At 44.8% G+C, this 10,568-nt stretch overlaps 1 protein-coding gene across 3 annotated transcripts; it reads left to right on the forward strand.

Annotated features, from left to right (window-relative positions):
• The first annotated feature begins 745 nt into the window (after positions 1 to 745).
• On the forward strand, positions 746 to 9,541 carry bcap31 (B cell receptor associated protein 31). 3 transcript variants are annotated; one of them, XR_008951638.1, is made up of 9 exons: positions 746 to 888; positions 1,624 to 1,720; positions 3,146 to 3,246; positions 3,653 to 3,797; positions 4,759 to 4,894; positions 7,421 to 7,547; positions 8,162 to 8,262; positions 9,057 to 9,170; positions 9,303 to 9,541. XR_008951638.1 is itself a non-coding variant. In XM_057040245.1 (8 exons), the coding sequence occupies exons 2-8, from the start codon at positions 1,629 to 1,631 to the stop codon at positions 9,081 to 9,083; spliced, it is 729 nt and encodes a 242-aa protein (XP_056896225.1). In that variant the 5' UTR covers positions 746 to 888; positions 1,624 to 1,628; the 3' UTR covers positions 9,084 to 9,541. The 3 variants fall into 3 exon arrangements, 2 of the variants coding, with proteins under 2 accessions (XP_056896225.1, XP_056896226.1); XM_057040245.1 differs by having other exon boundaries at positions 9,057 to 9,541; XM_057040246.1 differs by having other exon boundaries at positions 786 to 805; positions 9,057 to 9,541.
• The last annotated feature ends 1,027 nt before the right edge of the window (positions 9,542 to 10,568 follow it).

Here is a 10,568-nt window from a genome sequence, read left to right on the forward strand (position 1 = left end):
GTTTGGAAAGTCTGTAAGAGGCATTGGTTGAGGGGGCACTCTGCTAAAATACTCTAGCACTTTCCCTTTAAAGCATCATTATATTGTGCTAAAATTACTCTGCAGTAGGGAGTAGTTTGGTTACCTTAACACAAGCGAAAATAGAGATTTTTTGATGCTGTGGGGCCTGAAGATGCAGCCCAACCATCACAGATGAACATGTCTGCTCTCTTACCACCAGGTAACACGTGTCTTCTCTGCAATAACTTATTTATCTGTCTGCAACCCTGTTTTTCAGGACTGCACTTTTATCTACTAATTCATTGGCCCATTATGAAACCACCATCAGGCCCTCAGGTCTTTCAGTGTCTTTCCTTTGCTCAGAGACCAGAAAGGTGGAACAATTATCAATGTGTGATCTCAGACCATAATCTGTATTCACACATGCAGCAGATTTCTCCACCTATGAAAAATGCTGCTCCGATATATGATGCTCGGGTCTTCGTACAGCCCGTCTGTGTCTCCCCCTGCTGGTCATCTCAAAGCAGAATTCTGACCTCATTTTCCTGAAACGTTTGAGCTTCAGCATCAGCTTGAAATTAATTTTTAAGTTTTAAATAATTTATTTGACGTGTTTCTGCCACAAAAAAAATCTTCCATTGAGGGAATAGTAAAGTGCTAAGAAAGGTAACGTACGTATGCGTGAGACCGCTTCTTTAGACTTCCCGCTTTGACCCCGCCCCCGGCATCCATCATCCAATCATATCTGCAGCAGGGGATGAGCTGGCACTAAACACCGGAAACAGGAAGTGTTAACTGCAACGAGGTGGGCTAACAAGCAGCGCAGTGTCGGAGTCATTTAAACACGTCTGTGGTCTTATTTACGTTTTGTTCGCGTTAAATTCTGAGGTGAGTTTTTCTTGCTCAATGATGATTGTCATTTCATTCTTATCTAAACTATTCAATCACGCCTGCTACGTAACATGTGCGGAAGCTATTATACTGCGACACACAACAAAACAAAATGTTGCGTGTGAGTGTTGCCCCTCAAGAATGTTGCTATAGATGCCCCATACCGCCTTATTGGTCTGTGTGTTTGGCTGTATATACAATGGGATGCAACGAAAGTAAAGTGTTTGGTTAACCGTAAATTCGCCTGTCATGCATGTTGACGTTTTTTCGAGATCCGTGGATTTACTTAACTTTAGCCACTCGCGCTTATTTTAGCATGTTTATAGATGTATAACGCTTTCTCTTACCTTTACCCGTTTCCCCTGTTGTTATTTTGTTGTAATGTACAAATGGAACGTGTAGTTTCAGCCATTTTTGCAGTTGCTGAAGTTTCTGAGGACTGCCACACCCCTCCACAGCAGGACAGGGGACACAAGACATGTTTTCAAAATGAGATTTTTATTATTACTTTTTTAAGACTATTTAAATCGAATACTTATCAACAGTGGACACAAATCAGTGCCGTGATGTGGGGAATAATTGACTAAACTGACACAAAAGACATGATTGTGATTGAATCACCTCTTTTTAAAGAAATGAGCCTGCATTGCTTTGATCCTTGAGCCTGACATTTTGAAAAAAGAAAAAAAAAAAACCACCCCTGCTGACCCCTGTTCTCTTTTTCCTTTTTAGGAGCCATGAGTCTTCAGTGGATGGCGGTGGCCACCTTTCTCTACGTCGAGGTCTTTTTTGTCCTGCTCCTGTGTATTCCGTTTATCTCCCCCAAGAGGTCTGTACACGTCAGCTCCTTCCGTAAAAGTCTTGACTGATCCTCGGGATTAAGGTTCCTAAACTGTCTCATCGCATATTTGGGTGCCCGACAGCGCGTGAAGGCAGCAGTGAAATCCTTTGTCCTGTCCCCTCTATGCATCTATTCTCCTGTATAAATAATTGAGTTTAATTTAACCCATAATACCAGCAGAAATGCTGGGTTTACTGGCACTGATCGGATGGCTCCTCTAAACCAACCAGAACCGTGCAGATCCGACTGCAGCTGTGAGTCAAATTAAGATCAGGGAGAAGCTGGAGAACCTGATATGTAACAGCTGCAGGGTTGCAGGTGGCACAGCATTTAACCTAAATAGAATATTTAAAAACATGTATCATAATATTCCTATTGTATATTGGAATGAAAACCAAATTTTCTTGGTCTGGTGACCCACAATAAACACTGATGTGGTATTTTAGTCCGGTCAGTCCAGTTTGTACAGGTACCCTTTTCCCCCTATTCCTATTTGTAAAAACCATTTCGTAAACACTCTGACTTCGGACCGACGGTAGGAATAAGTACACTGCTAGTCATTGATCTCCTCGACAGCTGCGGCTGATCGATACCAAGACGTGCTGAGTTTCCACCTCGGAGACGCTCTGTCAGCTTTTGACTGCATTTGCATACAGTTGCTGCCTGTTTGAGCCCATCAGCAACGTGACGCTGCTCATTTGACATTGAAATCAGCTGACTGACTTGGTCATATTCTATTTAGGCCTCTTGCTTGTGCAGCTTTGGTTCTTTATCTATGGTCCTCTGATGTTTGTGGGCATCTAAGCTGAACCAGATGGCTTAAGCCACATATATATTGTATATAGAGAGAGAAATACGAAGCATTAATACAAAGCATTTGAGATGAAGTCTTTGCATGAACGATATTACACATATTGATAAAGCAATAAAGAACCTCTGCTTCTAATGCTGCTTTAATAGTCTCGAATAAATGTCCCGATTAGAACCGTCTGTTGCAATCAAAATGGTCAAAAAGTCAGGGACCTAAAGATGAGGCTGCGATGTTGCTTTATAGTGACTCTGATTTGTCTTCAGCAGCATGTGCCTCAGCCTCAGATCTGCTGCCATGGCAACCATTAATGCATAGCATGTCAAGTCTCTGCCTATTGTTATTGATATTTTTTAAGCAGCAACGTTGAACTGATGAATCCAAAATGCCTTTGGAAGGTCTTTTTGTTGGGTCACCTCGGGTCATTTCAACTTCTGATTATAAAAACATAACTGAGCGTTGGAAGAACTGAAAGTGTGAAAATAATCACATTTTAAAGCAGTCATCAAGCTAAAAGCAGAGGTTTCCCATATTGAATTTGTTCATGTTCTTTCCCCTCTGTGCTTTTCATTCATTTATTTTTTTATTTCATTCATTTATTTTAGGTGGAATAAAATCTTCAAATCTCGTATCATCCAGACTGTTGCCCTCTATGGAAACACTTCATTCATGGTGGTTATTGCCATCCTCATCTTCCTTCTTATCGGTACGTGCGCTCCTGATATGCCCGACTTCAATGTTGTTTATATGTTGTCATGGAAACATAATGTAATGCAACAGGACTCTGCGTCTTTCTTTGATTTATTAATGCCGATCTAATTTTTCTGCCTAATCCAGGCAATTAAAAGAGGTTTTGTGAGAAATGTGAAATTAATTTAGTGTCATCCAAGCAAAAAAAAATCCTATAAGGTCTTTCTAAGGCCATAACACCAGCAATTTATTTGAATTTCCTGCCATGGAACATAGCACATGGTGTTAACGCTGCACCGTTCACATGTAATGTTTTCATGTTCGATCATATTTGGATACATTGTTCTATATGTTGCTGTAAACGTCAGCGTTACGGTTCAGACCTGGTACCTGCGTGCTTCACTGTTTCTGTGTCTGTGCAGACGCTTTCCGTGAGGTGAGAAAGTACAGCGTGACGGAGAAGGTGGATCTGACCAACAACCCAACGGCCATCGAGCACATCCACATGAAACTGTTCAGAGCTCAGAGGAACCAGTACATTGCTGGCTTCGCCTTGTTGCTCTGCCTGTAAGACTCACGGAACCACTGACACCAGCCTCCCGGGACAGGAATTAGCATTATTTGGCCTGTTTAGCATCAGGTTACACATGTGGTCAGTCTTTCAATCAATCGATCTTTATTTACACAGCGTCAGTTACAATCAAAATTGTCTCTAGATGCTTTACAGAATCCCAGGGCCTGACGCTACACTAAAACCGTATATTGAGATTTTAATCATACAGCCACACAGTGTCGCTGTTTTTCTGCTAATCAACTTTTCTATTTATTTTGTTCTGGGAATTATTGATTTATTATGAGTATTATTATTAGTAGTAGCAGTAGCAGCAGTAGTAGCAGTAGCAGCAGTAGTAGCAGTAGCAGCAGTAGTAGCAGTAGTAGTAGCAGTAGCAGTAGCAGTAGTAGTAGCAGTAGTAGTAGCAGCAGCAGTAGTAGTAGCAGTAGTAGTAGCAGCAGTAGTAGCAGTAGCAGCAGTAGTAGCAGTAGCAGTAGCAGTAGTAGTAGCAGTAGCAGTAGCAGTAGCAGTAGTAGTAGCAGTAGTAGTAGCAGCAGTAGTAGCAGTAGTAGCAGTAGCAGCAGTAGCAGCAGTAGCAGCAGTAGCAGCAGTAGTAGCAGCAGTAGTAGTAGTAGCAGTAGTAGTAGCAGCAGTAGCAGCAGTAGCAGCAGTAGCAGCAGTAGTAGCAGCAGCAGTAGTAGTAGCAGCAGCAGCAGCAGTAGCAGTAGTAGTAGCAGTAGTAGTAGCAGTAGTAGTAGTAGTAGCAGCAGCAGTAGTAGCAGTAGTAGCAGTAGCAGTATTCCAGAGAGACAGTAGTTGATGGGATCAGTCAGAAACTCCACAAACTCCTGGCTCTTCAATACATGCATGTGTACATTGAATACTTCACACTTTCCACTGCTTTAATTTGATTTATTTGTTACTTGATCCTGATCTCTTCTTAGTTTTGTACTGACAGGCTGTTGTTGGCTGCAGGTTGTTGCGTCGTCTTGCGACTCTGCTCTCCCAGCAAGCCTCACTCATGGCCTCCAACGAAGCTTTCAAGAAACAGGCGGAAGGCGCCAGCACGGCGGCCAAAAAATACATGGAGGACAATGAGCTTCTTCAGGAGGTAACTCTACCCACAGCACGGAGACACCGGCACACAGAACACCACCTGGTGCATCACACTACACTAATAATTTGTCTGATTGTTCCTCCCCTCTCTGTCAATGGCCAGATTATTTTATGGTTTCTAGTTGTTGGGATCAGGTTGTTAGTAACTGAACCCATTCATCCACATCCATCTTTGGATAAGACACAGAACGTAACCTAGAAACATTCAACTGACCAATATTCTGCCAGTTTACATCATTGAATCATTAGAAAAATGACTTCTGGTAGAATCAGTTAAGACTCAAAATCAGCTTTGGTGGTGCTCAGCTCCTCGGTGGAGAGGAAGGGAGGTTGAAAGCAAAATTAACCCCAGACTTCCCTCGGCTGCACTAAATCCAGCAGGATGTAAACTTTACAGCCTTTTTCTCCTATATAACTATAAATTCTAAACCAACACGTCCAGCAGACCAACGCTGCGGTGACTTGTGGCAGGATCTTTTGTTTTTATCAATGTCTTTCACATATTCTTCTCTCCTCCTTTAAACAAACACCAGGAATCTTTTTATTGACACAGATATGCCTGAACCTACAACTCGTGTTGTACATTAAAACTCATTACCCAAATCCGAGGGTGCGACAGATCAGTTGCAGTTCCATTGAATCATCTGTAGGGGGCAGCATTTATCCACATGTGCTGATCTGCACCCCGGGTCAAACAGATGATAACTACCCTGAACTGTGGATCATCCAGTTACTGGACACACACACACACACACACACATAGCTGGGCCATGAGTGAGAGGAGTGCAGGGGTTAGGTTATTGAGAGTGAGACAGGGTCAGATTACCGACTGGGTGAGAGACAGGTGTGAACGAGAGGAAGAGAAAGGGAGCGAACATGTTAAAGAATGTAGTTTTTCTGTGCATCATTTTGAAGCAGCACCTTTTCCCCTGCTGAGGACACAATGAGACATGTTCATTCAGCAAAGACTGAGCTTCAGCTCAAAGATACAGTCATGTCAGTCACAGGAAACCAACAATTATCGTGTCTTATTATACACGTATTGGCTAAATGTCGACATTGAATGGTTTGTTTGAGGAGTTTCTTTGCTTGATCACGTCCATGACACCAACCTTTACATTCTAGGTCTCAGTAAGGTCTAGAATTCCCTGTAGAGCTAAGATGGGAAGCCATGTGCCTCCGGGACTTTAATATTTGGCACATGCCGGAAAGTTTTATGGATGGTGGTAGTTGAAAGGTGATGCCAGCGCCCCGACCATTCTGAAATGGTGGAGTCTGAGAGGTCGTCTGCTTCTCTTTTTAACTTGACTGCTCATGCCTGTGGACAAACGTCCAATTTTCCTAATCTCACACAACAACAAATAAGGCCTCATTTCTGCTCTGGAAATGCTATTTTTGCTATTTAAAACGTTTAGAGCCAGTCAGAGATCTAAACTTATGGGGTTGGTGGGTTTTTTTGTTTCATAAAAACAAAATTTACATACCAAAACACTCAAATTAAATATAAATTATTATATATTATATTGGGCCCATAGTGTCTGAGTGTGGTGATGCTCCAGTTTTGGAGGGAAACCCTTATAAACAGAGGAAGCCCAGGATGGATGTGTTCTTGTCAGCGAGGTTGTTTTAATGAGCTGTGCTGTCAACGGGTTTCCAGTCACTCCTTTACTCAGGCCATTGTGAATAGTCGAAACGTTGGCGGGGTGAACAGCTCCTTCCTGTCGATCACTCCGAGTCTCTGCTAACACCTGCTAACCTCATCTTGCTGCACAGAGATTCACACCATGGTACATTTGAGATTTGACGTATTACATTTTTCTCGTCTAGAAGCAGAAGAAATGCATATGTGTGTGTGTGTGTGTGTGTGTGAAGCGTCCATATGCAGCAGCTGAGGCAGCCAATCAGCCGGCAGGGCGTTCTAACGCACAGCAACCGTCTGAGGTCAACGGTGACGAGTCAGGAGGTGGTGGACAGGAACAACTGTCAGTGGTTACCGTCGCCGCCAGTTTAGCTTTCTTCAGGTCGCACACCTGTGTGGTCAAATCTAGTCAACCAAGCCCAGAAGAAGAAAGTGTCGTATTGGTTGATTCATTTTGATGATTTAATAAACGATATTTGATGAGAATCATCAGAAACAACCTGAGAACATGGAAAAAAAGAGCGAGTTCAGAACAGAAGAGTCGGTGTCTGTCGGTGTGAACATTGTGTTTCCAGAGGAGGAGAACGGGTCATGTGACTGATCCTCGAGGTGAACGGTCATACGTGAATAATGGAGGACGCAGTCTGAGAGAGGAGGGACAGTCGTGTGTTCATGGCAACGGTAGCGGCTGTTCGGGGTGGAAGGATGAACAGATGTTCTCTGGGGCCACTGGCTGCTGACGGACAGATGGACGGATGCAGAGCAGCACCCCAGTAGAATTCTTCCCCACAGCTGAAGCATCTATATAGTGATTTGGTTTTTTGGGGTTTTTTTCTGCATCTCCACATCGATCAATAGTCAAGTCTCTCTGTTCTGTCTCAGAAACTCCAGGAAGCTGGTGTGGAACTGCCAGAGGCAGGGAAGAAGGGAGCAGGACCTCAAGAAGAGAACAAGGCCCTAAAAGAGGAGGTGAAGACCCTGAAGGAGGCGCTGGACACCACCAAAAAAGGTGAGGAGCAAAAGAATGCTTTTCTTTGCCGCCTGGGACCCTGGTTGGGGTGTTTTGGTACCTCCTGCCTGCTGATCCTGGACAGGCTCCTTGATTCTGAGAGTGATTAAGTGAGGTGAACACATGATGGAAGGAATATTTATTTTTAGAATCGGTAGGGATGCAACAGGAAACCAGGCACAGGCCTCTGAGGGTGTGAGGACACAACAAGTTTACAGCAGGAGAGGGCAGAACCACTATTTATAGGGAATCCTCATTCATTCATTGGCGACGTGGTCGTTCAGTGCTGCTGAAAGGCTCAGCACGGGCACCAGAGCACGTGGAAACAGGAAGTGTAAGTGGGCGGATCCTCGTCACCCGTTTCATATCATTGCAGTTTAGACAAGATTCATATTTTTATGCTGCAAAATTGCTGGATATAGTGTGTGTGTGGGTGTGTGTGTGGGTGTGTGGTGTGTGGTGTGTGTGGGTGTGTGTGTGTGTGTGTGTGTGTGTGTGTGTGTGTGTGTGTGGTGTGTGTGTGTGTGTGTGTGTGTGTGTGTGTCGGGGAGATGCGAGTGATACTGGATGTTTGCTGAGTAGAGCAGAAGCATGAACAGATCTGTGTTTCACAGCCCTGCAGAAGTCTGACAGTGACGTTCAGGCCATGAAGAAACAGGCTGAGAATCTGACGGTGGAGTACGACAGACTGCTGGATGAGCACAGCAAACTGCTGGTAATGCACGCACACACACACACACACCACACACACACACACACACACGCACGGGGGGGGGAAGAGGGGGGCATCTTTACACTATCTGTCTTAGTCCTCTGAGTTGACTTCATTCTATCAAATACTTTAAATAAAAGCTCTCAGTCGCTTCTTTCAGATGGGCCTGGTCCTGCTCAAGGTTTCTTCCTGTTAAAGGGGAGTTTCTCCTTGCTACTGTTGGTTGTACAGGTTCAGGCCCTGGGATTATTATATATGAGCCCCCCCACACTGTGGAATATGGTATGCTGTTACTTCCCACTGAGCTCTAATGTATAGAATCAAGGCTCTGCTGGCTTTTCTATGAATTTGTGGCGTTGCTAAATCTATTTTGGCCGCTCCAGTAAAATCCCACCTGCTTTACTATAAATGTGTCCACCCAGATGACACACACGTGGTCCACAGACTCTTACGCAATATACCCACAAATACACCCGGGAGGGGGGGGGCGGATGACTCTGTGAATGGCTGGGGCAGAAAAAGGGTCTCACTCCACCCTGTGGTGGCCCAGCCTGTCAGCTGACTGGAGGAGCATGATGTCACTATAAGTGTAGGTGTACTGGGAGCAGGGGGGGTCTTCTGGGGTTAAACTGGTCCGAACACGCTTCCAGCAGAAAGGGAGGGGGGGGGTCTTCCACCTCTCCAGGCACCCGAGCTTCTCAGGTGCTTCTCTGACTGGGCGGCTCCTTTATTGTCTGTGGGGTTTGGATGTTGGTCGGTTGGAGGGGCTCATGTTGGCTCCCGTTTCCTGTCTGCAGGCGAGCAGCGACAAGAAATCCGACTGAGGGCGACGGCACTGCTCCTGTCTTCAGCGTCCGCACAGTCCTCGACAAACCGCTCCTGCGTCCGCGCATGGGGACGTCCTCGCTCGTGTAGGATTCCCTGGCTGTGGTTTGGTTATTGCTTGGTGTTTTGTCCTGTCTGGAGCTACAACAGTTTCATACTCTCTCTCTTTCATCAGCTCATTTCTTTTTTTATTTTTTTTATTTTAATTTTTTGCACAGGAGAACAGAAACTGTAAGATGTTCGTGTCGGTGTTCTTTGGCTCCGCCCTCATACATTAAAAACAATTCACACATTGAACCTTGTGGAATTTCGGGCAGCTTCTCTCATCACTGGGAGAAGCTGCTGGGACACAGCAACTTTCACAGCCCCCCACTAAGATCTTCTTTCTGTTGGTCCTAAGTGTATAAAGCATTAAAAGTCTGGCTGGTCGGAAAATAAAACCTTGTTTTCTTCTTGATTCCGACTTCATTTGAACTTTGTTGCAATTTTTCTGTCAACGTTTCTCAGAAAACGGTCAAACCCTCAGAAAGAACCTTGACTCACCCAAACTGTGTCTGTGGTTACTCACGGTTCTCCATTTCAAAAGTGCTTCCTGGGAGCTGCCGGGGCAGCTGAAGGTCATCGGTTCGATCGAAGCCTAAAATAGCCCCCGAAGCTTCGCCTTCATTGAATGAATGTGCACGATTAGTCATTGCTGATGCGCATCTGTCTTCGTGGGTGTGTCTCTGTCCCCATGATGTGGACTTTTAAAGGGCCTGAAGGGGGCAAACGAGCACACCGGTGGTCTTTACGGTTGCTTCACCTGTGGAAGCAAATGTGGTTTTGGTTTAGAGCAGAGGTCCTGGAGGACCGTAATTCGTATCCTCCGGGGGGGACAGGGTTGTCCACCTGACAGGCCACAAACCCCGGCTGGATTACGGCCCTCCAGGGCCTCCGCACCCCTGGTTTAGATGTTCCGAGCCGCACGCAAATCCTCTGAATTATTAAAGTTTAAAGTGGTCGTGATGACCTGAAGATTCACATCAGTAGTTTAGGTTCACCCAAAAGGTGTAATTTCACAATATCTTTCAGAATGTCCAGAATGATATCAAGTCTTTTATTTTCTCATAATTACGCTCAGCTAAATAATGGCAGAATATCGAGGAACGATTTGCCATATTCGGGGCTAAACTTGCATCATAAAGGCCCAGTTTTCCTCGGACTTGTAACAGTCTTTGTATAATATGCTATAAGCCTGTTACATCTATAAAGGATAAGATACGCTCAATCCGCTGTCTAAACATAGGGTCCCCGTCTCTAATAAGGCAGCTGTTGGACTAAACTTTTAGACACCACAAACCGGTTTGAGCCGCATCGCTGTCTTAACAGATCAACTTTCATAGCCAAGTGGCTGGTGTCCAGAACTGCTGACAGGATAAGGTCTCAGGCCAGGAACTTTTTTAAAGCTCCGCTAATTCTGTAGTCCGTCTGTGGTCGTTCACATG

This window comes from Takifugu flavidus, chromosome 8 (assembly GCF_003711565.1).
Source record: "Takifugu flavidus isolate HTHZ2018 chromosome 8, ASM371156v2, whole genome shotgun sequence".
Lineage (NCBI taxonomy): Eukaryota > Metazoa > Chordata > Actinopteri > Tetraodontiformes > Tetraodontidae > Takifugu > Takifugu flavidus.

What these genes read in the sequence shown, in the direction of transcription:
- bcap31 (XM_057040245.1), top strand. Translation starts at nt 1,629, where the DNA reads ATGAGTCTTCAGTGGATGGCGGTGGCCACCTTTCTCTACGTCGAGGTC. An exon ending in ACAATGAGCTTCTTCAGGAG is followed by an intron (nt 4,895 to 7,420) that starts GTAACTCTACCC and finishes GTTCTGTCTCAG; the next exon opens with AAACTCCAGGAAGCTGGTGT. An exon ending in GCTGGACACCACCAAAAAAG is followed by an intron (nt 7,548 to 8,161) that starts GTGAGGAGCAAA and finishes TGTGTTTCACAG; the next exon opens with CCCTGCAGAAGTCTGACAGT.